The following is a 22,626-nucleotide window of genomic DNA, read 5'->3' as shown; positions in this document are numbered from 1 at the left end:
CTGACTGTTGGGCTCTAAACTCTGCAGGACAGACACATGCTGGTAGACTGAATAGAGGCTTCCACTGCTTTTAAGATGTTTAATAAAACAAGAGTCTTATGAAGTTCTTTTTCTGGTGTTTTGTCAGTTTTTTAAGAATAACCTGCACCGCTGCAGGATCTGAACAAAATTAGATTTTGGTGGAATTCCTCTTTGATATCTATCTTATTACATGCCGGTATTTTCTTTGGAACTGATTCATGAATGAACTTGAAAACCAGCGGTATAAAAGCCTTTTATTGGAGAGTTGCTGCAGGTTTCAAGAGCTGCGGAGGTTAATTGTATCCCGGTTTCCTCCCCACTTGTCTGTGGCCTTTTGTTAAAACTGATCCCTAAATGACTCATCGGTCCAGGTGAGACGCCCTTCACATGCCGGAGAAAAAGGTAATCTGCTCCTTTACCCTGCAGGCTTCTTCTTCTCTCCTTATCTCTGCTTCCAGCTCTCTCTTCTTTCTTTTATTTATGTCTTCTCTGTTGTCTTGTCTACCTTTGTTTCTCTCTCTACCCCTGTTAATGAATTTTAATGATATATATTGATTTCTATTGTCATGTCTCGCTATTTGTCTCTGTGAATAATACTTTCTCTCACACTGATAGCCCAGGGGTGGGATCTTCCATCACATTACCACAAATCAATTCGTCAATCAACAGGAAATGAATCTGCAACTATTGCTATTGCTCCTAATAACCGTTTAATCATTTAAGTAACTTTTCAAGGAAAAAAATAACAAACATTCTCTAGTTCCAGCTTCTTTCATGTGAGAATTTGCTGCTTTTCTCTGTTTTATATCATTGTGAAATAAATATTTTGGGGTTTTGGGAAATTGGCCAGAAAAAACAAGAAATTTGAAGTCATCACCTTGGAAACTCTGACTTTTGATGACCAAAGCAAAATGAATTGCTTAATCATGATCATTAATCACTAGTTGCAGCCCTTAAATTGAATCGTGATAGTAACATAAACCTTGACATTGTAATTTTTCTGGAAATTAAATTGAGAAACTACTTAAACTCACCAGATTCACCTAATTCAGTGAGTGAAACACCTGACAAATAAAAGTACTTCTTCATATTCGCTCATTGCCCGCGATGGTTGGAACAATTGGAGATACTAAAGGAAGAGTTAAAACTGTACAGCAAAACTTCTCCTGACGGAGTTTCAAATATCAGTCAGAGACATTTTCAAACGCTTCACTGTTGGGTTGTTTTCGTGGAGTTTCTTTTGCTGTCTGATGACCTGTTTCTACCCCCAGATAAACTTTGATATGGTTGTTTTGTTCTGGGTAGAAGAAATCTTTCATCTTCTCAAAGGTTGACTCGTACATGTAGACAACCTCAGTCTTTTCATTCCTCTGTCTCTCTCTTCTCCAGCCCTTTTGTCTCCCTGTCCGTCAGTCCGTCGGTCCATCGGTCCGTCCGTCCAGTTTGCATTCTGACCATGTACAGTCTAGTCTGTCTCCATCCACAAACCCTCCACCCCTCCCCCCCAAAAAAACGTCAGACAAGCACCGTGGGCCTTGACAAATCAATTTCAGCTCAGTCTGATGAAAAAGGCAGCAAGTCTCTAAACTGTCACCAAGCCACACTGTTGGAGGAAACTTCCTCCAGCTACACTCCTTTTTTTTTTTTTTATAAATGCAAACATGGTTTCATAAAGTATTTATAGGATTCAGAAACCCAATCTAGTTTTTGACAGAGTCTGTTCAGGCCAAGAATATTAAGTTGGATCCATCCGAGACGTCGCCGGAGCCACAAGGCTCGAAGGCAAAGCTGAATGGGGGAAACTCAGTCGAGTACATAGGTGACGGGAGTTTATTTAAGGTGACTGCGCTAGTGAGCAAGAAGAGAAGAAAAACCTGACATTAAGCCTTCTTAATACACCCAGGTGTTGAAGAAGACTTAAAGAAACCACAAATGTACATATGAGACCATGTCAACTCCCAGTTAAATAAAGTCTGGACTGTCTGGAAGTCTAGAGTCTTTCAGTAATAAATGGTCAGTGCTTACTGTATAACAAATTCAATCCTTGCATATTTAACATTCAACACCTTAAAGGAATACTCCACTTATTGCATTGAAATAACATCGTTGGACTCAAAAGGATTGAAATCAGTGCAGCAGAACCAGAGATATTGTCTTATTTATTCCACATTACATTATCTACAGATTGTGGTGCGTTATGCTAGTAGCGGCTAACGTAGCCTGGAGCTGTTAGCCTCCAGCAGAGATGAGGAGCTACAGAGGTCTGATAACCTCACTTCTTTCTAACTCCTCACCCCCCAGACCTTTTTCATTCTCAAACTTGTAGTCTTCAGCCTCAACCGACAACGCTGACTCAGGTGACATCACTTGCCGTTTCACACAGTTCCCTCTGGAGACACAAAAGACTCTATACTACTGTTTACACGTATGCAGCAGGACTCCCCAACACCTGGAAACACACTTAGATGTGTTGTATGACATCACCATGACATCACACTTGACAGCTGTAGGAAACACTACATCGGTGAAAGGACCCTCGACAACACCAAAAACAAACATTAGCTGCCTGTAACACCAGACAGAACCCGTACGTTTCCACTACATATCATGTGATTGAAGTTCCACACTTGTGGTGACAAGAGAACCAGCTTCATTCACTGAAGAAGGCCAAAAGATGTGGATGAAACCTCTGAAAAAGCTAGTAAGTGAACCTTTGAGCTTAGATCTTTTCGTTCCCAAAAGTCAAGAATGAACTTCCACTTTCAAACACAAATCAAAACAGCTCAGAGTGGCTCCTATGATTTACTGCTCTTGAATTTGTACCTTTTCCTTCAAACCTAATAGAAATTTCTATATCAGACATTTAAATGAAACTTACTGTCATCACCTCACAGTGACTGTTCGTTTCAATGAGCTTCAATCCTTGAATTTTAGATATTATAAATAACCAAAAGTTTGCATTACAATGGTTAAACCTGTGATGACAGATACTGTTCACGTATCCCTACACGTCATGTTAGAATCTGGCATTTCCATATAAATAAATGATCATATTTTCATTCACTACTTTTTAAAAAAATTTTGTTAACATAAAATCTCCTCCAATGTAAAAGAGGGGATCAATGTTCTGTTGGTATAACCATCAGAAAAAGAAGGAGAAAGGAAAAATAAACACAATTAAAAACTTGAAGACAGGAGTTGGATTTTTGGCCTGAATATATATATAAGCTACAAGAATCAGTGACAGAAGGAAAACCATGATGCTTAAAACTTTTTAATCCTCCTCTTGACAAAGTTTTCACCTCCTGGTACGACGTTTTGTTGCAGAGCAATAACAGCAAAAACTCTGTTTACACTCAGTGGAATTGCTCCTGATGCCCGGCAGCTTTGGTTTATTGGACGCTGAATGAAGCGCAGCGCAGGGAAATAACAGAGCTTCAGTATCACAGCTGTCGGTGGACAGAAGGCTGCAGGCTGAGTCGAGTCGCCCCGCAGCCTCGGTGTAGATACTGACATCTGGTAAAACACTGATAGAGTCATTTAAATAGATGCAACCATTACCTTCTGTGTTTATAGTTTGTAGAAAGCTGAGAATTCTGAACTCAGTGACATCAGGTTTGTGTTTTAAATAGTTTTGTTTAAAGCTGCAGTGTTTGAATTGTGACCACTAGGGGGCAGAATACAGACTGATATAATATCGCTTGTGTTTCATCAACAAAGAAGTGCTGTGACTCTGTAATTTTGTCTTTGTAGTGGAGATATGTCGCATTGTGTACATTGACATCTCCTTGCACCTGTATTTTAGCAAATGTCTGACCATTTTTATGAAATATTGTGCAGCATGAAATACTGACAGGAACGTAAGAACACAAGAGACTTTATTCTACAGCAAACCTGGATCAGCTGCTCGTGTTATAGCCATGGTGATTGGTCAGAATGTGTTGGTATTTGTGTTTTATTATGCATCTATAACAATATGATATCATAACAGAAACTGTCTGGGTGTTAGTGCATGTTTATATCATATTTTTTTCATAAAAAACACAGAGTGCAAAGTCAGTTACACTATTACCCACAGTCTTCCATGGTATGGGCCTTTTATTGTGTAATTCCAACTTATATTATCAATAAAATATGTTTTTACTTAGGTTGATAAATGAGATTACAGAAAAAAACAAGTAATAAAACCGTCTGGTCTGGTGATTGTTTGGGAAGAATGGACCCAGACTAAACCAGAAAGAGAACAGACGAGAAAATGGGTGAACTGCATGAAGTCAACACTGTTAACAAACAGTTGTGTGGTTACACACCCAGCAGACATAGAGCAACATTATAATCGCGTTGGTGTTGTGTTTATGTCCACCTGATAACTGTAAATCTAATATTCGCTCTCTTTTTAGCTCCATTTTTGGTCTCCACCAGCTCCTGAGGGGAATATCTTTAGCTTTTTAGCTGCTAGATGTGCCGCTAACTTCACCAGCTTGTCAATAACTTTGTCCGTCTGTTGGTGCTGGGCAGGTATAAAGGAAACTTCAGATGTCCAAAGCATTTTCATTCTGTCCTCACTGCTGGACAAAGTCAGTATTTTATCATCTAGACGGCACTAATTTAAATATAAGAACTGTGCTGCTAAATTTACACCAATTAACTTGCACACAATACATCCAAAATGCATCTCCGTGTATATGTGAGAGACTGTTGGAGTTGTTTGGCTGTGATGGAAACTTATATTTGGAAACACTGCAGGTTTTTCAGTTAAATGTGTTTTAAGTGTCTCTGGGGACGATGTGGAACAGCTGGTCGACGTGAAGCACAAAGTTTCAGGGATGAAAAACAGTGAAATGTTGTTGTGAACTTGGCAACAACAATAACAGTTCTCACTCTCCAGATTGCTTCTTCTGAGGGAAAATGTTAGAAAAGAAATAAGACTGAAATAAAAAACTCTCCACAGTGAAAGTTGTGGAGCCTCTTAACTACTTAATTAACTCTTTCCAACATCAACCGTCTTAGACAAACACACTGTAGGACTTCAAATCATCTTCTCTCAGACAAGACAGGAGGATTTGACCCAGCTGTGTCCATCTGTCCATCACATACTGGTACAGATTTGACAGGACTGGGGGTCAGTCACTACATCAAAGGTATTTAAACCTCTGAAAGCACCAAAAAGGGAGAGTATGATGTACCTCGGGAGGCAGCTGGATTCGCGAGAACACGCGAGAATCCATCTCGTCAGGCTTCAAGTTACATGCTTGTGACGCTCATCCAGCTGCTGCCTCGCAAGCTAAGACGGCGACAGACAGATGGTTCATCCAATCACCTGCCAAGTGTGTTTTTTTTTTGAAAGCGCCCGCCTGCCATTTTCCAGACAGTTTCTGAGGACGACTTCTCAGACGGTTCTGTGTAACGAACCATCTGGTGCATCAGGTTCGAGTCTCCAGCTCCTATCAGGTAGAGAGCTGCCATGATTGGTTGATTGACTGGTTAGTTGATCGATCACCAACTATTTTGATAATCAATTCATCGTTTTGAGTTATTTTTTTTAAAGAAAATGTGAATATTTTCTGGTTGTTTTAGTTCTATATGACAATAAACAGACATTAAACGTTATATCTTTGGGTTGTTGGACTGTTGTTTGAGACAATCAAGACATTTTAAGTTGCATCTTTGGTTTTGGGAAACAGTTATTGACATTTTTCACCATTTTCTGACATTTTATGGACCAAACACCTAATGGATTGAGAAAATAATCAGCAGATTCATTGATAATGACAATAATTGTTAGTTGCAGCCCTAATCAGGTGCTTCATTCATGGTGGATCATATGTGAGGCTACGTTCACATTACAGGCCTTAATGCTCATTTACAGTGTTTTTGTGTTGTTGGTTCACATTCATGTTTGTAATTGATCTGTATCCGGCTCCGGTGTGAACACTGTTGAGGTCCTGAACTGGCCACACATGCGCAGATTTAACTGAAATGGATGACGTGGCTTCGTGCTAGCGAACATATCCAGGATTATTGGTTGCGGAGGTCAGCAGACAATACAGATGATGATATTGAGAACATGGTTATTTTTACCGGCTGTGATGTGTCGACACTGAATGATGATGACAGGCGATACGCACAGTGTAATGAAAAAACCACACTTAGACTCATATTGTATAACCTTGAACATGTAACCATTTAGTTTATGCTCACCTTTGGTTAGCGTTAGACTGTATGCTGATCCCTTGCAAGGTTTTACATCAAAGACAGAAAGACAACTTGGTCTTTGTCAGTTTTATTTTCAGATTTCCACCACAGCAGAGAGGTGAGACATTAAAAAAAAAAACACCACCATGCCGTCTGATCTGACTGTTCTGACAGCAGTCACACGGCCAGAGATCTGATAGGAATCAGATCCACATATGCAAGCATGGCCCAGATCTGATATGAAAATATCTGATTTGGTTTGTTCAAACTTCTGTGAAAAAATCTGATGAGTCATTTGGAGGCAAAAAATAGATTTGGGCCTCTTCAGGATGTAATGTGAACGCAGCCAAAGAGATGTGAGACAAACACTGTGATTGTTTTGTTTTAATATGTTCAACACATTTATTTTGTCTCTTTTTTTATGATGCTGAACTGCATTAAACTGCTGCATAAAATCAGTGATTTAATTAAATTTGATATGATTCAGTTACGACTAAGAGAAAACACGTCACCTACAGCTTCGTTATTAGCAGTTTCAGATCAGATTCTATCAGTGAAGATAAGCTGGGATAATAATAACTGCCATCCAGAAATCAATTGCATGTAAATGAGTTATTTTTTCTTTTTGTAATGGCTACTGTCCCTCACTTGGCAGCAACAAACCACAGAGTGAAAGTTGCTTTGAACAAAGCAGGAGAGGAAGCCGGCCAGTTTTTTTCCCTCCGGCAGATAGACATCTAAATGGTCGCTATTGAGTGCAGCACTTGGTGATTCATAACCTGACCAGATTGCCAAACAGAACCCACAGCTGTTCGCACTTTGATAAGAGATCTCATTTAACAAGTCGCCGGTGCGAGCAGCTGGCGACTCTTTATTGTCAGGATGAAAAGGCTGATGCGGGTCCGGCGGCCGGACTCCGGCCGAGGAGACGCAGCGGCTTCCGGCGTTGGCGACACCAACAAAGTCACACACACATAAATACACACCTGACGAGTTCAGAGTCTAAAATATGATTGTTGAGATTGTTTGACATTTACTAACCTGACATACTGCTGACACCTCACTGCACTTGACTGCGTCCATTTTATGCTACTTGATACTTCACTACAATTCAGCTGTTACTTTTCAGATTAAGATTTCACACACAAGTAAATATGATACGTCTGTAAGGAACAACACGGTTTAAAGATGCTTACCCACTGATACTTCAGTATTAATAATCTTATAATGTCATATAGTATAACAGCTAGTCGCTATTTTAATTATACTGTCTTTTTTTGTGTCATTGTGTAGTTTTACACTTTTTACTCCATTGTAACAAGACCCTCAGTGTATTTAAACTGTTTTAACCACTTTTTTACCACTAGTTTTCAGTGAAAACAGGTAGTGAACACAACACTGACACATCATCACCTTTTAAGTTTATATGTTGAACTTGTTAGCAAACAGTTGCTTATTTCCACATCCAGCAGTTACGGAGCAACATTATCATTCATTTAGAGTCGTGTTTCTGTCCACCTGGTGAATGTAAGTCCAATATTCACTCTCTATTAGCTCTGTTTTTGTTCTCCACCAACTCCTGAGGGAAATATCTGGCTCTTTAGCTGCTAAATGCTCCACTATGTTCACCAGCTAGTCTACAGATAACTGTGTCTGTTTGCCGTTTGGTGCTGAGCAGGTAGTGTACAGCGGCTTTTTAGAGCCCAAAACGGCGCTATGAGACGCTGAGAGTGAACCAGAACAGTAAAGTTGCAGCCGGACAGATAAACGACGAGCTGAAACTCACTATAAAGCTCCATAAAGCCGAGAGGAGCTGCAGAGTCTCTGTAGGTTCATCACTACGAGCCAAACACATTACACACTGACACATTGCTATGTTGTTATTATAAAGATTAATGAATATAACTGCTTTACGTAAAGGATCTGAATACTTCTTGGAGCTTTAGAAATAAAGGATGTCCAGCACATCTTAATTATCATATAAAAGTTACTACAAGAAGACAAATGAAGATAAAAAAATAAATTTGTCTTCGGATCATGAGCAGAAATAAAATATTTCCTTTGTTTTTCTTACTCAGATGTAAAATGTATTGAGTTTCAGTAAAATTTCTAAAGCTTTGTTGAGTTTGACGAAACCTTCATCAGTATGTTTCTATTATATTATTATTATTTCTATTATATTATTATCTATAATTGTATAGTAACTGCATGTGAATAAGAAAACTATTAAATCACTCAAGTTAACACAACAGAAACATCTTTGTATGTTCGCAGCTCAAATTTTAACTGTTGCTACTTTAAGTCTTGATACATAACTGGGAAGTTACTATATTAACATGATCACACATGTTAATATAGAAACAATGAGGGAAAAAAAAGAAGGAGGCAAAAATAGTACTGTTGTGTTGTTTTTTTCAATTCACAGCTTTGATAACTGACATTTAAAAGACACTTTTTATTTCTCGAACCGACTGCCGACATCTCAACTTTAATTTTGGCATTTATATCAACATCTATTTAGCATTTTAATGTTTACTTGTCAAGCACGTCCACACACGAGTACAGCAAGCAGTCACACTGACACAAACACAGCACGTTTCCACCAAACAGAAGCCGCATGTCATCACTGTTTGTTTCTGTTTTCTGTCTCTTTACCTCTCTCTCTCTCTCTCTCTCTCTCTCTCTCTGTCTCTCTCTCTGTTGTGGCTCATTAGTGTGAAGACTTGCCAGTCTCTCTCTCTGTCTCTCTCTCTCTCTCTCTCTTTGAAGACCTGCCACTGTTTTCATCATCATAATCTTCCTCCCTCTCTCTCTCCTCTTCCTCTCAACTCGACTCTGAACACCAGCAATCGACTTCAACGCCGCCATCTTTTGTCTCCCCTCCCTCTGTAGATGATTGACACTTTATTTAAATCAACATCTATCTGTTTCTGTTCCTCCCATTCACTCTCTTTTAGCTCTGTTTTTGTTCTCCACCAACTCCTGAGGGAAATATCTGGCTCTTTAGCTGCTAAATGCTCCACTATGTTCACCAGCTAGTCTACAGCTAACTGTGTCTGTTTGGTGCTGAGCAGGTAGTGTACAGTGGCTGAAAACGACGCTATGAGACGCTGAGAGTGAACCAGAACAGTAAAGTTGCAGCCGGACAGATAAACAACGAGCTGAAACTCACTATAAAGCTCCATAAAGCCGAGATGATGATTCCCTGCATGTTCATCACTACGAGTCACGACCAACACATCTCACACTGTCAGCTCAGACACTGTTATTATTATAAAAATATCTCTTATAGCTGCTTTAAGGTGTCAAGTCTCCACTGTTAAACATACTGTATGTTCAGAACTGTCACCAATAAATAACTAAACACACTGAAGCTTCTTCTGGTGGAGCTTCGATGCTATAAAGAGGCACAACGCAGAAGTGCAGAGAAAGTAAACACATATAAACCAGCAGCAGAGAAGTGGATTATGCTGCAGAAGTGGTTTAAAGAGTCTCTATCGGTGTTTTGATTCTTTTTGACACATTTTGTTTCTGCCTGGACTCTGAGTCACCAGTCAAAGACATTTTATATCGTTTTGAATCCAGCAGCTGCAATCATCCATGAAGGAGCAAGTTATAAACCTCTCCAGACTTAAGATAGACTTTAAAAAAACATTAAAATAGAACTAACAACCAGAACTAATGTAGTAAACACAGTTAAAATCTCAGCGATGCAAATATTTAAATGTTTATCTGACTTGAAACCATCTACTTGCACCTGTAAATGACGAATTAAATGACAAATATCGATTTAATTCATCAAAAGCCGACGAATAAACCGCCATTTCCTGGTTCAGATCCCGCTGGAGACCTTCATTGTATCTTTGTCTCCTTCATTTCCTGTCATCTCTCTGCTATCGCTATGTAGTGAAGACATTAAATCAAATTAAAAAAAATAAAAATAATGCAGAAGTTTCATATTCAGAGGTTGAATATCTACAGATACTTGGTCTGTCGCTGGAAGTGTTTCATATTTAGGAGTGAAAAACTCACCACCTACACTGTTGACATCTGATTTCTTGAGGGAGAAGATCAGAAACACCAAAGCAAAACACATCAGGAAGAAATACAAAATTAAAAAATGTCACTAATCGCCACCTAAATGTTCAGCCGGCTCGCTGATCATGTGACGACGGTCCAAACGTCCCTCAGTCGTCTGTTATTAAACTGATTCTACATGAAAACAGTCAAAGTCTCACCGTCTCCTCCGCTCGGTCTCCTCTGGCGCTGATGTAGCTCAGCCGATAATGTCGGACGTTCCAGGAGTCGAGCTGCTGCCACGACACCCGCATGCTGAAGGTGGTTTCATCGTCGATCCTCATGTTCCTCACTCCGTAACGAGGAGCTGGAGGAGCTGGAGAGATCAGAGAGAGTTAATGTCAATTCAATGAAGCACAAAACTGTCACAGAATGAAGAGACTGATCGTATGCAGATGTCATTCATTCATTCATTGATCTGTCATCAGTTAAACTTGTAATCACATATTTGCTTTCTGGTATAGTCATAAAACTATTTTTATTTACTGGTTTTTATCGCCAGCGTCACATATATGATCTTTATCTACTTGTACCAGATGTTCACTGAATTAGTTTCATGTTTATACAGTCATACATTTAAATTTAAGACATCATTTCTACTGTTCTGTTAAACAGACTAAAACTAGAAATATTGTCTCAGCTTTCAGTTTACATCCATGTCGATTTAATAAAAGGTATTAAGTGTATTTTCCTTGTATGTGTTCACATGTTTGGCCAGTAAAGGTCATTCTGATAGTAGGGTTGCCGCGGTGCTCGATGTTACCGGCGTTAGCTGATGCCCAGCTTTGCTTTCTTCTATAGAAACAAACCCATTTATGTCATTGTCACGTATCAGCGCCCATGTTCATCAAATTAAAAAACTCCAATTTGTAAAGTATCAAGCGTGTTATAAATACTCAGTCGGATGACGGACGCTACAATTATAAACTGACAGTATCAGTAGCAGAGTGAGACGTCAGCTGTTAGCGGTTCTCGGTGCCTGTTTTCAGCAGCAGCTCTCCTGATGGCAGGCGAGTTGCTCTGGTTCTGGTTCTAAGCGGCGGTCGTCGTACACGGAGGACGACCCGCTGGCAGCAGCCTGAAGCTCGCCGTCACTAACTGTTAAATAAGGGGAAGATTTAAACTACAAAGCTAACGTTAAAGATCAAAGTAAGAGCTCTACAGATGAGCGTCATTGATGAATATCGCCACAAGTTTTTTAGTCGGTGGGAAAATTTCCTCAGCATGGCGTCCCTATCTGATAGAACACACAGTCGTAGCCATGATAGGAGATGATGATTGGCCTTTGACCTTTAACCACCAAAATCTAATCAGTTCATTCTTGAGTCCAAGTAGACGTTTGTGCCAAATATGAAAAACTTCCCTCCAGGTGCTCCTGAGATTTTACCAGAATGAGACGGACGGACGACCTGAGAACATGACGCAAAAATACTTATGTACAACATTTAAGGGCTGAAATTAGTGATTATTTCCAATAGTTTGCGTTGTCACATCATAAAACATCATTATTTTTTTAGACAAATGATGCAGATTACTGCTGACTCAGGAGTGCACGTGGTCAAACGTCGTATTCGCCGGTTTAATTTGGAGGATTGTCGCAGCGCTGATTCACATTATTCTGCTGATTGACAACGTGCCGACAAAAGCAATAAAAAAAGAAGATTGTTAACTGGCAAACATGTTTTTTATAAGGAAGGAAATGAATCAAACCTTTTGTTTGTTTACAAGAAAAGGCGACAGGAAGTCATTCATTTCCTGATGCAGAAATGTCATGTTGTCAAATGTGTTTAATGAAGGTTCCCAATTATGTAAAGTGGCTGCGATGACGTCTGACAGTCAGCGTTCATAAAGACCGGAATAGATTTTCACTGCACTAAATTCACACACACAAATTACAATTTTTTGTCCAATCTGAATCTGGACGGATTTAATCAGCGACAAATTATTTTCCACTCAGGTTATAAATGAAAGGAGGAGGAGGAGGAGGAGGAGGAGGACGATGGGGGGGGGGGTATTAGGATGAAATAATGGATGAAGGATGATGGGCGAGTTGGAACATGAGAGGTAGAGGAAGGTGGAGAGGAAACGAACGCAGCTCGATACAACGACCGGAGACAAATATTTACCTGCTGTGGTGGTGGTTGTCGTAGCGACGGTGGTTGCTCTATCAACTGAAAATGAAACAAAATGTAATTAAATTAATCTGCTTGATAAAAAAAAACCATTCACAGAAGCTTCATAAAGAACTTAAAGGATCCTTTGATGTTGTTGTTGTGAAAGTTTCATCGACGTTTCATCTCTTAATCTTCAGAAACGATGTAAAGACGATTGATGTGATTTACCGGTGGTCTCCACCAGGATGACCTCGTCGCTCTCCGCCTCGTTCTTGTAGATGGCGGCCAGGACGACTTCGTACTCGCTGGCGGGGCTGAGTCCTTTTATCAAGTAGGTGTTTATGTTTCCGCTCACCAGAGCCTGAAACAGCAGGAGAATAAAGAGATGAATCATTCTTATTTTAGTTAAAAAAACTTTATCAGCTTGAGTTTAATCTTCTACATCAAAACATCTGATTTTAGATTTATTGTAATTTATTTGCAGTTAAACAAGCCTACAGTGTGTTTTTAATGTTACAACACAGCAGGAGACAGAAAGATCAAAATAAAGACAGAAAAAGAACCAGCAGATAAACCATCAGCCAATGGGTGAAGAGACTGATAACACGTCTTGTTTTTTTGGGGATTATCATCATCTCTGAGATGATCTCTGAGCTGACGGGATAACGAGAAGATACAGAGACGACTTTCATCTTTCTTTTTTTTTTTTTTAAGTTCACCTCTGCTTCTTCGTTCTGTATCTTAATTGAATCATCTGATGCAAGTTTATCAGATTTGAGATAAAAACGCGGCTGAGTTTTAATCAACAATCTATAAAAGAGACAAAAAGACGATGCATGATGTGACTGTTAGTTTAGTATAAAGTCAGAATAATAAATAATGTTGCAGCAGCTTTTATTCCCTTCAGGTTTGTTCAGTAGTTTAATGTTGTACTATTTATTCTACTACATCAGAGGTACGTCAGTTTACCTCCTCTCTGTCTGTTCCGTCGGCTGGCATCCAGGTGAGTCGGTACAGCAACACGTCAGAGGCCGGGTGTTGCCATGACACCCGGAAGCTGTCTGTGGTGATGTCACTGCTCCTCAGATCCAACGGGTCTGGGACGGTCTCTACACACACACACACACACACACACACAGACAGACAGTTGTAGTTATGGTAACGACAGCCGTTCATGTTTTGTTCTGCATGTTATTAGAATGAATGCAGACTAATAATACTGATGTTAGTTCCTACTTGTGGTGAAGCTTTTAGTCACAGGCTCCGCTTGTCCCTCGTTGTAAACAGCAAACACACCGACTGTGTACTCCGTTAATGACGTCAGGTTCTTGAGCATCCAGGTCGTCACGCTGCCCACGTCCACCTGTAGACACAAAACAACTTAGACAGTTTGTCCTGATGATGATGACGTTTGGTTGAACGGTGAATGAATGAAAACGAATGAAAACACACATCACTGGGAAAGTGTGCGGTGCCAGTGTGTGTGTTGTGTTGACAAATCTAGACGTTCAAGGTGTTTTCAAGCCTGAATTGTCTCTGAACTCAGATGTAGACCAAAACAACAGAGATCCTTCAGAGGAAGTGGTCTCGGTGCGATTCATTAGTGGGAACGTGATCCGACCTTCATCTGACTTCAAGGTGAACTTTGTAAGTTTGAGCTAAACTGTTCCTGTAGCCGAGTCTGCTTGCATCAACAGATTCTGGCAGTTAGCTGCGATCATACAAACAGTACGTCGCCTTCTTGAATTCTTTTCTGTGTGAAAAGAAACAGAACCAAGTAGAAAAAAGCACAACCAGTTTACCAGTTCATCCACTGGTCTGATTCAGACCAGAGTGAACAGAACGGTTTGTCACTGAGTAAATGTCAGCTGTAGACAGACAGATCTGTTAGTGAGACCGAGGTTCACTACGGGTTCATGACCACCGCTGGTGACACGTCATCGCTGCTGTGTGTACAGACATCAGCTGACAGCTGGGAAAATAAAACACTGTCTGCTTTTTAAAGAGTGCAGCCTTCTCTCTCTATACCAAAGCAGAACATATCAAAAAGGTAAATAATGTACATAATATATAAAAGTTTAGTGTCCCTTCATCACAGCTTATCACTCCACAGTGTGTTGTGTTATTTAAGGATTTTTTTATGTCTGAAGACGTGATATCATCTAATATTTCACAAGGAAAAAAGTTAGACAAACTGAACAAATATAATTATTACAGAAATAATGATCTCTAAACTTTATTCCTCTGGTGACCCTTCAGATTTATCTTCAAACAGAAATAAAATGAAAAAATATTAAATCAAACTTTGTGTCTGAACTTAATCAACACTGATGGAAGTAACGACGACGATTCTCCATGTTCACGTCCTTCAGACGCGTCCTCTCACCTCGTTGGTCTGGACTCCGTTGGTCTTGACGTACATCACGCGGTAGCCGATGACCTTCCTGGAGGGGGAGTCCCAGGTGAGCCGGGCGGAGCTGTGGTCCACATCTGAGAAACGCAGGTTCCTCGCCGGGGTCAGCGGTACTGAGATGGAGAGATGAGGCAGGAAGTAAAGATTAGCACACAGAGAACAACTGTATTTATATCAGTCTACCTGGAAATCCCTTTACCAGCTGCTCTGTGTTCGGTTCGTACCACAGAGAAACACAGACAAAGCTTTTGCACCAATTTTCATCCATTAATTAATTAATTAATTAGTTATCCTCTCCTCATTTAGACTTTTTCTTAACGATTATGCAAATCCCTTTAACTTCAGCTAAGTTACACTTCTGTTATATTCTACTGTATGTTTCATATCGTTGGATGTCTGTTCATCTGCTGTTCTGTCATTTCACACTAATAGAGTAATAATAATAATAATAATAATAATAATAATAATATAATAAAAGGAAAATAAAAAGATGTTCCTTCACTGCTTGCAGAAGTTTGCAGGCTAATAAACAGAAAGTTAAAAAGAGAAAAGATGATAATAATAAAACCTAAACAGTGTGTTCAGCCTCAGCGATGATCATTTAGCTTCATTAGCGTCTCGCTCTCTAATGAACTGAATTAAATTACACACTATAACCTTTGTTCGTTTGACGATATGAGCAGCAGAAACAATAACGTCACACAGTCGAGCCTCGATAAGATCAGAAACACCGGCTGCAACAGAGCTGCGCTTATCAGGGGTCAAAGGTCAGCGGGGTTTTGATTTTGCAAGTGATTTCACAAACTCATGAAATAGACTCCACTGTTTTAATTATAAAGTGGACAAAACCTTATTACATCACACACCCTCGCGCCGGCTCTCTCTCTCTCTCATTCTTCCTCTATGTCTCTCGCCCCCCAGAGGTGCCGCGGAGTTCTTCACCCTCGTTCTGGTTTTAATTCAAACAGAGAATCTGATTCGCTCCCAGTGGCTCTGAGACTATTCTGCTTTGAATCGCTGATATGTTTTCTTTTTTTTACAAAAAAAAAAAAAATCCCGCCATCGCTTCACCTCAATTATACGGAGGGTCAGAATAAAGACAGAGAGAGAGAGAGATGAAGGGAAGCAGAGTCTGCCTTCGACTACTTTAGGGGTCGTGGAAAGGTCGGCGCAGAAACGAGCAGGATGGGAAATTAAAAAGTTTAGAGAGATAGGTAAGTCTCTAAAGTTTCCACATTTATGTGTCCGTATAAAAAAAAAAAATCACATTCACACAGATGTCAGATAAATGTAAAAAAGCTTCTTTTAATGGTCAATCACAAGATTTTTAGAAGTTTTACTCGGAGAAAGCTTCTATTTCTCCAACATTTAAATACTTCAATAAAAGTTTGAATCAATGCAGTGAAAGCTCTTCATGCATCTCACGGTGATATTTATCTCGTCTTCTCTGACAGACGTTTCCACCGTTAATAAAACAATCAACCAGCTAAAAGCTTCGTAATCCTGTTTTATAAAGTGAGACGTCTTCATGTGCAACAGCTGGAAAAATGTCTTGGATTGACTTACGAACGGAGCCTCCGAGTCTTCTCAGATTATATATTTTTAATATCATGCACACACAAGATTAAAAAAACATGATCTTTCCAGACTTTGTACTGGTGAATATTTAAGTGACTCAATAAAGAAATAATTGCAAAAAAAAATCTCCCTTTGACTGACTCAGCAAACTTCAACATAACAACAACTCACAGTTATAATTTAACCAACATTCTCAGTTTCTGCTTTTGTTTAAAGTCCTCTCTTGTCTTCTGCTTTTATTCCACTGCGGCTGAATGTTTTGCTGTTTTCTCTCCGTCACATCCCTTCATTCACAATCCTGACGTCACCTGAATGGCTTTATTGGCTTTATTGATAAGGCTGCATATGATACAACACTGCTAAAGCATATTTACACAAACTATACAATCATAGCAGACAAATTAATGAATAAACTATATAAAAACAATACAAGAGAGCATAGAGAAGAATAGGGGCTATGGAAGGCAGGTTTATAACAAATGAATGATTGATGATTAAACATTACACAACTTGCTGCCGGTCTACAGCAGTCCTCCCTCTCTCCCAGCAGGACTGGAAGTCTCTCCGAGTCACTTTGGTATTGGTTGCAATGAAGCCAATCAGTCTCTAGATGCCGTTCTGCACGACCCGCCTCCTCCCATCAACCACCATTACATCTCTGGTTCCCATCAACCACCTGCTGGCTCTGCTCCGTCCCGTCTGATATCTTCATACGAGCCTTTATGAAGATGCTTGTTACACACTTCAAACTCATCTCTCCTCATTGAGCTGTAATTTTTTAATCTTGTAAAACCGCTTGTAGTCATCAGAGCCGACATGATGCGGAAAGACGAGGCATTATCTTTGATGTCTTTTATTTCTGCGACGGCCTCTTTTTTTTTTACCGCAGAGATCATTAAAGCCTCTTTCTTTTTCTCAAACAACAGTTAAATAATCAGATGAAACGAGGGATGAGGGGGGAGAGAGAGAGAGAGAGACGGGGGTCTGAATGATTATGAAAAAAACATTAAAAACCACTTCCTGCATGTCCGGATTCCAAATAGGATGCGAAAAAACATCATCTTCACCGCAGGCAAAATGATCGCAACTAATCAGCAGAAACAAAAAAAAAACAGATTCATGTTTTCTCGCACTTAACAAACGAATGATTAACTTCACTCAGGCTGACTGGCTGAACGTATGCACAAACCATGGAGGCATAAAGCTCTGCCTGCATGGATGAGTGAAAGTTATTTTAATTTGGAAAGTAATTTGAGAGAGACCTCAAACCCCCTTCCCCCCCTCCTCATAAACAACCACCGTCTTCCTCTTAACAGCCACCGGCGTCCTTATCTGACCTGCATTCAAAGCCTTACACGCTTCATAAAGACATAAACATGCCCTGACTTAAAGCCGCACCCCACAGACCTTAAAGAAGACTTCATAAAATGTTAATTGGTGAGCGTGGTGGGGATTTAGGGGGGGAGGGGGGGAGGCGGAGGGAGGGAGGTGCTCTCGTCAAGTCTTCAGAACTCTTAAGAAGTAAAGCGAGGTACAAAAAATAGCTTTACAAGGGGAAGCTGGAGGCCTCCTGCAAGTAGCGACTCTGGCATCGCCGGTTGCCAGTTTTTTGTCGAGGTGCAGAAAACATGCCGGGATGTGACTCGAACACGCTGCAGCTGTCCTGGAAGAGCCACAAAAACTGCGAGTAAACAAAACGGCAGCAGCTGATTTCACTGATTAGAAGAACTTGGAGCGCAGAGTGAGAGCTAATCAGAGAAATCAGCTGCTGTAGTGTTTGGTTGGAACGAAAAGATGGTTCCCTCTTCATCAAAAACTGCCTAAACCTCACTGTAAGATTTTAAAAAACAAGTGTTCTTCATTCATAAACATCTGCGCCGGGTTGCATCAGCTCGTCATAAATCCATCACTGAGTTTGAGTGTAAAGTCTGAAGTGCTTAGTGACGGTTAACTAGTTTAAGCTGGTCGTTTATTAGATGAGGTTGCACCATTAAAGCTTCATATGTCTATCTAGTAAACACTTTTGTCAATTAGTTGTAGCGTTGTCCAATAAGAAGCAACCAACCACGTAAACAGGACGTCACTGTAGCATCACAAACTGTAATATAACATCCAAAAATATCAGTTTTAGGGAACAGAGGATAAAATAATGATGAATGTGAAAGTAGTTGTGACTTTGCTTTATTTTTATCTGCATATCTGGTGAAATATGTGTGTTTTAGAATTAGCAGTATTCATTTAGTTTACAGTGGGAGTGATATGTCCCGTTATGCTACGCTAACTGTTGTTATTTGGTCATTTACTGTAACATAACATCCAAAAATATCAGTTTTAAGGGACAAAAGATAAAATAATGATGAATGTGACAGTAGGTGTGACTTTGCTTTATTTTTATCTGCATATCTGGTGAAACATGTATTCATTTAGTTTACAGTGGGAGTGATATGTCCCGTTATGCTATGCTAACTGTTGTTATTTGGTCATTTATTGTAACATTTCTGTCATAATGTTTTATAATTTGAGATATTTTGTGTTTTTTTTCTATGAAATGTAAAGTTTCTGGTCAAATAAGTCGACAGTATAACATATTAGCTATTTTACTCTTTGCTCAGATACTAGCATGCTAACATTAGCTTTGTCAGTTCCACCTGCAGTTAGTAGCTGTAAGTATTTAGCAACAACTCCAACAACTCTATGTAAGAGCCAGTTTGTTTGGTGCAACTGGTTTTCATTTAGTGATATATGAATCTGATGTTAAACACTTTAGTAATGTGTCAATTAGATGTAGCGCTGGCCAATAAGAAGCAACCAACTATGTTACCAGGACGTCACTGGAGCATCACAAGCTGTAATATAACATCCAAAAATATCAGTTTTAAGGGACAAAAGATAAAATAATAATGAATGTGAAAGTAGGTGTGACTTTGCTTTATTTTTATCTGCATATCTGGTGAAAAATGTGTGTTTTAGAATTAGCAGTATTCATTTAGTTTACAGTGGGAGTGATATGTCCCGTTATGCTACGCTAACTGTTGTTATTTGGTCATTTATTGTAACATTCCTGTCATAATGTTTTATAATATGAGATATTCTGTGTTTTTTTCTGTGAAATGTAAAGTTTCTGGTCAAATAAGTCGACAGTATAACATATTAGCTCTTTTACTCTTTGCTCAGATACTAGCATGCTAACGTTAGCTTTGTCAGTTCCAGCTGCAGTTAGTAGCTGTAAATATTTAGTAACAACTCCAACAACACTATGTAAGAACCGGTTTATTTGGTGCAACTGGTTTTCATTTAGTGATACATGAATCTGATATTAAACACTTTAGTAATGTGTCAATTAGATGTAGCGCTGGCCAATAAGAAGCAACCAACTATGTTACCAGGATGTCACTGGAGCATCACAAGCTGTAATATAACATCCAAAAATATCAGTTTTAAGGGACAAAAGATAAAATAATAATGAATGTGAAAGTAGGTGTGACTTTGCTTTATTTTTATCTGCATATCTGGTGAAAAATGTGTGTTTTAGAATTAGCAGTATTCATTTAGTTTACAGTGGGAGTGATATGTCCCGTTATGCTACGCTAACTGTTGTTATTTGGTCATTTATTGTAACATTTCTGTCATAATGTTTTATAATTTGAGATATTTTGTGGGTTTTTTTCTGTGAAATGTAAAGTTTCTGGCCAAATAAGCTGACGATATAACATATTAGCTATTTTACTCTTTGCTCAGATACTAGCATGCTAACGTTAGCTTTGTCAGTTCCACCTGCAGTTAGTAGCTGTAAGTATTTAGCAACAACTCCAACAACTCTATGTAAGAGCCAGTTTGTTTGGTGCAACTGGTTTTCATTTAGTGATACATGAATCTGTGCTTAGTGAACACTGAGAAAAGTGGTAAAAGTTTGAACTAGTTGCAGCTGCTGCAGCCGGCTTGTGTGTCTCTCGGTAGATGTGTGGTTTCCTTCTGACAGCGTCAGACAGCTGTGACTAAATCTAAACGTCTTGTGATAAATGAAATGTGTGCAGAGTGTTTTCACAGATGAGAGCGGCGGCGGCCGGAGTTCGGAGGGTCATAAAATCTGTCAGGAATTTAATGAAATTGAATTTCATCAACATTCAGTAAAGTTCATTGACGTTTTCACAGTGATATGCAGATTTACTGTGTGAGTCAGTCAGTCAGAGTGTTGTCGTACTTCTGTCTTTGTGAGGACAGATTTGAGTTTCAGACCTTGACAGTGAAGACATTTTTATGCAAATCAGGACATTTTGAAGTGAGAGAACATTTTGTCCAGTCTTCACTTCTTCAAAGGGGCTGTTTGAGAACTTGGTTTTAGATTGTACAATGCAGAAAAACTGAGTTCATGATGGTTTAACTCGCTGCTGCAACTCGACATGTGACCACGGCAACCACAGAAACCACTGAAACCACAGCGAGGGTACCGAACAGGAGCTGATTTTACTGGTATCTGAAATTTCCTGAATTAAATACGTCGATACCAGCAGAGAACTGACAGATAAATGAGAAATAGCATCGATCATCGTTCATGATAGAAGTTAGGAAAACATCCTACATGATCATTTCCTCTACAACCTGCTCTATTAATCTGCATTATGAAACATTCAGTATCTTTCCCACACACGTATCTGTCTATCAGTATTTGTCAAATGATATTAAACTTCCACAGATGAATCAATATTTTGTATAAAGTACAGATTCTTCATTTGATAGAAAGAGATTTTATGCTATAAAACTTGTGATAGACGCCTCTTCTTCTTCTCTCCAAGAAATTAAAGTGCACAATTAAAGAAAACTTTTAAAGAAAAGACGTAATACCAGCAGACCTCAGGAAAATATCTGTGATAAATCTTTTCACCTTATAATTAAATTAACAGTCCTTTGCACTCGCTGTGCATCCATCTGAAGGAGCTCCTGAACCGTGAAGCTGAGTTATAACGAGCTGTACGACGTCCACGTTATCATCAGGTTTTTATTGTGATATGATCTTTATCTTCTATAATAAATTGAAGGGATGTTAAGATAACACAACAGCACGTCTCCGTCCAGAATCAACCCAGAACCTGCGTTAGATCTGACAAACGGACTGACATGTGCGGTTGTGTGTAGATTGAAACTGTTTACCGCACTTTAACACAGCTGTCAGTCTGGCTGCTCCTCCCAGAACGGACCTGATTACCCGCAGCCATCTGTAACTTCGGTTCCTACCGCTCCAGTGTTAAATTGGGGGAATTAATTCAGCAGTTAGAGGGCTCGATTTAGTCATTTGAGGGTGGAATTATTCATTTTAGGGAACACGTTTTGTGTCGTTGGACCTATTATTAATTGTGTGTGTGTGTGTGTGTGTGTGTGTGTGTGTGTGTGTGTGTGTGTGAGACTTACATGTGGTCTGCTGGCTGGTCATGGGGTCACTGGCCTCCTCGCCGTACATGGCGTAGACGGTTACTGTGTATTCTGTAGCCGGCGTCAATCCTTCCAGCTCCACCTCGTTCACCGAGTCCGCTACCTTCACCTACACACACACACACACACACACACACACACACACACACACACACACACACACACACAGAGCATGAAATATGAAGCAGTGTTTATCTTATCTTGTCTCATGTCTCTCATCCATCTGTACATTTATCTATCTATCATCTACCTTCTTCTAACATCCAACCATCCACATTCCTGTCCGGACAAGCAGCGATTACATAAGATGATTCCTCTGAATGAATGTTTCTACAGCAGCACCTACAGATCCGATCACAGTCTCACATTTTATGGAGAAAAAAAGGCAGCAAACAAGACAGCAGGATGATAAACTCTGCCTAAACTTTACCATCTTTCACCTTCTGCCAAATACAAACCGGATGTAAATATATAAAGAAAGAAAGAAAACTTGGCAGACAGGTTAGCTCCGACAAATGTTTGTCCATCTGCTCTTCTTGTCTGCTCGTCCCATAAATAAATTGTTTTCATTTCGGAGCCCGAGAGAAGTGAGACGTTCTGCCAAAATTTTTAGGAGTCATACTTCGTACACATTTTTAGAGCAGAGAGATCAGAGGATGGAGTCCAAACATGCTGCTGATTGAGCCCAAAACACATCAGCAACTTCCTCTTTTTAATTCGTCCACAGCTATTTCTGGCCTTGTTTCACTTTTCTTGCACAATTAATGCTTTAAAAATTTAAAAAAAAAAAAAAGCGTCCAA

General features: G+C 39.6%; 1 protein-coding gene across 1 annotated transcript in view; it reads right to left on the bottom strand.

The window, feature by feature from the left end:
* The window catches only part of LOC121912967 (collagen alpha-1(XIV) chain-like), a 214,534-nt gene that overhangs the window by 106,871 nt on the left and 85,037 nt on the right, over positions 1-22,626 (bottom strand). Inside the window, exons 13-19 of the mRNA XM_042435553.1 lie at positions 21,805-21,934; positions 14,794-14,933; positions 13,644-13,770; positions 13,377-13,516; positions 12,636-12,768; positions 12,420-12,464; positions 10,455-10,609 (exon numbers count right to left, since the gene is read on the bottom strand). Coding sequence (XP_042291487.1) covers positions 10,455-10,609; positions 12,420-12,464; positions 12,636-12,768; positions 13,377-13,516; positions 13,644-13,770; positions 14,794-14,933; positions 21,805-21,934 — 870 coding nt within the window. The remainder of the gene's footprint in view (positions 1-10,454; positions 10,610-12,419; positions 12,465-12,635; positions 12,769-13,376; positions 13,517-13,643; positions 13,771-14,793; positions 14,934-21,804; positions 21,935-22,626) is intronic.

Source organism: Thunnus maccoyii, chromosome 15 (assembly GCF_910596095.1).
Source record: "Thunnus maccoyii chromosome 15, fThuMac1.1, whole genome shotgun sequence".
NCBI lineage: Eukaryota > Metazoa > Chordata > Actinopteri > Scombriformes > Scombridae > Thunnus > Thunnus maccoyii.
This window is presented reverse-complemented; position numbering and strand designations above follow the sequence as displayed.